At 51.8% G+C, this 4132-nt stretch overlaps 1 protein-coding gene across 1 annotated transcript; it reads right to left on the bottom strand.

The window, feature by feature from the left end:
• Positions 1-1702: 1702 nt before the first annotated feature.
• On the bottom strand, positions 1703-3213 carry NINJ2 (ninjurin 2). The gene is made up of 3 exons (XM_047866995.1): positions 2982-3213; positions 2271-2455; positions 1703-1755 (listed from the first exon to the last, which is right to left on the bottom strand). The coding sequence occupies exons 1-2, from the start codon at positions 3133-3135 to the stop codon at positions 2289-2291; spliced, it is 321 nt and encodes a 106-aa protein (XP_047722951.1). The 5' UTR covers positions 3136-3213; the 3' UTR covers positions 1703-1755; positions 2271-2288.
• Positions 3214-4132: the final 919 nt, after the last annotated feature.

The raw sequence follows: 4132 nt of genomic DNA, 5'->3' as shown, positions 1-4132 counted from the left end.
CAAGGGCACATGCTTGGCATCTAGGAGATTGGGGCCCATTGAGAACCTTCTGGAGGTTGAAGAGAATTCCCTGCCCCTCTCTAAGAAATCAGGAAGAGCAAAGAGTTTCCAATTAATAGGCTGTGGCTGTTGGATGCCATAGCTGCCCCCTGGGCTATGGGTTTTCTCAGAGCCCGCTCAGGCTTACTGCCTTTGGGAAAGGACTTCAGAGAGTCAGTGAGAGCTATGGTTGGCTGGCTGGGGTGCCAGCTTTCTCTCTGGGGCCAGGGTCACCCTTGGGCATGGCACTGGAAGGTCTGAGCCAACCCAAAGAGCTCTCCAACTTCCATTCTTTTGATGACGGGAGCGAGCCTAGCCTCCTAGGCCCTGCTCGCACACCTCTCTGACCCTGGCCAGTGCCTTGTGTTTGACTTTGTTACCTCCACACCATCTGCCTTAAGGGGGAGGGCCTGGTAGGCCCCTGCTCTGTAGGGAAATGTGTCGGGTGGGGGGAGGGAGTGGGATGGGGGTAAGGAAATTGTTAAATACAGCATCTTCTTAGAAAACGAAGTGGCTCGTGTGTTTTTCCCCTTGCCCATCAAGATGGGAGAGGGGTGGGCTAAAAGGCCCGGGATTCACGTCTCTGTCCCTTAGTAGTCAGGCCTCTGATGGATGTGCCAAGGACCCTCCACACCACCCTCCATCCTTTACCATTAGTTGGGTGCCTGCTGTGTGGGGAACTGCATGGTTTACTCTGGAAGGGGCCGGCACTCTTCCTGCCTGCAGAGTTCATGGTCTGATAGCAGACTGGGCATTTTCTGCTCAGCAGATTTGTGGAGATTGTGGTTTCAGTGGGGAAACGCTGATGGACACCCTGGGTGAAGAAGGCTAGACATAGGGCCAGAATGGTTTGGTCAGCAGCAGAGAGAAGCCAAGATGTGACTTATTTTAAAGTAGCAGACAATCTAAAAATCATTTCTGTTTGAGCTACGGATGCCCTGTTGACATTTTATGGGTGCAAATTTACCTTTCTAGTTCTGTTTTGCATAGGCAAAGATCAAAATGAGTTTGTATGCCTTAAGTACATGCCTAAGAGAAAGTGCTAATTTGAAAGCTATGATAGGTTTATAACAAGTTCCCAAAAAGGATTGCGCATACATGGATCAATCCAGAATTGACTAATCTGCCACTGATGTAGCTGGTGGTAATTAGCCCAAGGCAGGCGGGGCCAGGAAAGTTGACTCAGCAGAACCCAGAGAAGAGGGAGTGATTTAAAAGATTTTTCTCCCTCCAGACTTAGGTTTGGTCCTTCAAGCTCTTTCCAGTTGCTGGAGAGGGCATCCAGAGACCAGCCCAATGCATAAAGACTGACTCATAGTGGATTTGCAGAAAACTTTATAGATAGAAATCATTCCATTTTACATAAAGGGAAAACTGAGGCCTGGAGCAGAGGAAATGGATGGGGCAGAGGGGAAGGAATGAGGTGGAGTAAGAACCAGAGTCCTGAAGCTGGGCGGGCTTGACCTTAGATAGACATGTCTTAGATTCTGGAGATGCTACTAGAAAGACTGGCAGTACCCCAGTCTGAGTTCAGGACTCCAGACCAAGATGGGATTCACTTAGACCAGTAAAATAGTACATCTTATTTCAGATGCTGTGGGTAGGGATCAAGGGCATCTACACAGCCCTTTTTGGAGCTCTCCCAGGGGCTGTGAAAAGTGCCCATCAGCCTAACAGATCAGGGAGGAAAGGTGGAAGCAGTTCCAGAGCCAGGACCTGTAGGGGAAGCAGAGAAGAGGCAGTGAGGAGGGCAGGCCAGACCAATGGCCCTCAGACTTTAATGCACACACAATTCCCCTGGCAGCCTTTTGAAAATGCAGATGCCCATTCAGTAGATCTGGAGTGGGGCCGGACAGTCTACCTTTCCTGCAAGCTTCGGTGTTTTTGCTGCTGGTCCAGGGACTATAGTTTGAGTAGCAAGGACTGCTGGGCAGCGCCAAGGAGGAATTCCTACTGCATCTTCCCTCTTGCCAGAGGGGCAGAGCCAAGCACTAACCACACTGGCTATAGAAAAACCCATCCCAGGCTATAGAAAAGCTCAAGCTTAATTGCCGAGGAAGAGTCACCTGTTAACAGCACATGGGGACTTTCTGGGCCCAGATCCAAGCTCTTCTCTAAGATCCCCTCCTTGCCTCAGATCTCTTTCCCCTTTTGCTTGCAAAGATGTCACTTTACCCCAAACGCCCAGAGCTGAGAAAAGGGTCATTTGGCGACCTTCCATCCTCCCTCACCTGGGTCTCAGGCTGTGTTCAGAGGGGATTCCTTGAGGTCCTGGCGGCCAGGAAGCCTGTCTTCTGTGCCCCGAAGGCTGTAATGAAGACGTTGATGATGACAGTGATGAAGACCAGGGTGGTGGCGGCGTTGTTGAGCTGGTTGAGCTGCCATTGCTTTTCTACTTCATTGAGGTTCAGCCGCGCTGTGGACAAGGGTGGGGGGAGTGGGAAGGGAGGGTCAGGGTGGGGCCACAGCCCCAAACTTCCCTCACCGCATCCACTAGAGGTCAGAGAAAGTCTGGCACCTCAGAGACCTGCGTGGCAGAAAGCAAGAGAGGTGGTAGTCATTGCATTAAGCTGCCTTCTCCCTCACTGCCCAGTGCATGGGGCATCCACACGGTACTTAATGGAATAGGGATTTGGGAAATTATCCTGGGTCATAAGAGTGGGGATGGGTGCTCACACAAAAGGCAGTAGGGACCTCTGCTACAAGTAAGTGAAGGTATTGTGGAGTGACCCCTATGTGTGATACCAGGAGGTAGGATAGGGAGCCTGCTCTCACTGTGGAGGAGTTGTTACTTGGGCGGTTGTCATGCGGAGGGCTACCACCAGGTTAGTGTAAGGCTGAGAAACTGGCGCGTGCAAATGCGGGGGTGGCGCCGGGAAGCCGGTGGGGCTTTTCTTTCCACTAGGGGGCGCCAAGGCCGAGTCCAGGCCTGGGCTCCTCACCGATGACCACAAGCAGGATGCCAATGACCACGAGCAGGAGCAGAGAGATGCTGATGAGGGTGACGAGGGTGGTGTAGTAGTGGGCGGACGGCCCCTGCTCCAGCACCGCTTTCAGCCGCGTGGCGTTGGACACGAAGAGGGCCACGTCCAGCATGCTCTCAGCCACGCTCTTCTTGGTGGCATAGTGGTTCAGGTTGATGGGCTGGCTGCCCCTGGGGTTGGGGTTCCCAGGCTGTAAGGGAGAAAGCACAGGCTTACCTTGAAGGCTCCCGAAAGGGAAGCAGTTGAGAGACTGGAAAGAGGTTTTAAAGCTCTCCTGTAACCTGGTGGTAAACCGAGAGCAAACAGCACCCTTCTCAGTTTTATGGCCTGAAAGAATAAAGAGTTGGACTAGAAAGCCCTTACGGACCTTTGAACTTGGAAATGATGGAATGTTGTCATTTATGTTTCCCCAGGGTCACGTTCCCTCACACGGCAGGGGGAGGGGAGGGCCTCAGCCCCTTGTGAGATGCACCAACCTCATTTCATTCTCTGTGTTGCCTGGGCCCAGCCTGGCCTTGGGCCGCTCTCTTTTCCTCTGAAAGGAAAGCATCTCAGAACACAATAGGAGGAGCTCTGAGACTTGGGGGGAATAGGAAGGGCACCTCACCTCCCAGAATGATGTGGCCCTGAGGCGGGGTGCACAGCTTAGCAAATGTGTCAGGAGCTGTATTTGGATCCCACTCAACAGAGTGGCCAAGAGCCCTGAGGCCACAGCCATGCACATCAGAATGCATGTCTGTATGCACACAGAGATGCATGCTAATGTTTTGGGTTTTTTGGCTAGGATTTATTGACATATAATTTACATTTGATTTGATTTTGAAATATAAAACAAAGCTCTTATTCTCAGGAAGTCACTAACTCCGAAAGATGGAGTGACAACATAGGGCTTAGGGAGCAGGCCTCTGGTTTGGGCCCAGAAATTCAGACTGGATGCTGCAGGCAGAGTCCGCAATCACTCAGGAGAACTTGGGTGTGTTTTAGGGAGATAAATTTAGGAGCGGTGTTTGGAATGCATGGGCCCAGGCGGGTCCAGAAGCAGGGAGATCCACTGAAAGACTATGGTCTGATTTAGGATCAGGGTGACAAGGAACTATGGGAGAGTAAGT

Source organism: Prionailurus viverrinus, chromosome B4 (genome assembly GCF_022837055.1).
Source record: "Prionailurus viverrinus isolate Anna chromosome B4, UM_Priviv_1.0, whole genome shotgun sequence".
In the NCBI taxonomy this organism is placed as follows: Eukaryota; Metazoa; Chordata; class Mammalia; order Carnivora; family Felidae; genus Prionailurus; species Prionailurus viverrinus.
This window is presented reverse-complemented; position numbering and strand designations above follow the sequence as displayed.

Excerpts from the sequence above, each read along its gene's own strand:
- NINJ2 (XM_047866995.1), bottom strand. The coding sequence starts at position 3,135 with ATGCTGGACGTGGCCCTCTTCGTGTCCAACGCCACGCGGCTGAAAGCG. Across the intron at positions 2,456-2,981 it reads CATCCTGCTTGTGGTCATCG|CGCGGCTGAACCTCAATGAA; the intron begins GTGAGGAGCCCA and ends CCTTGTCCACAG.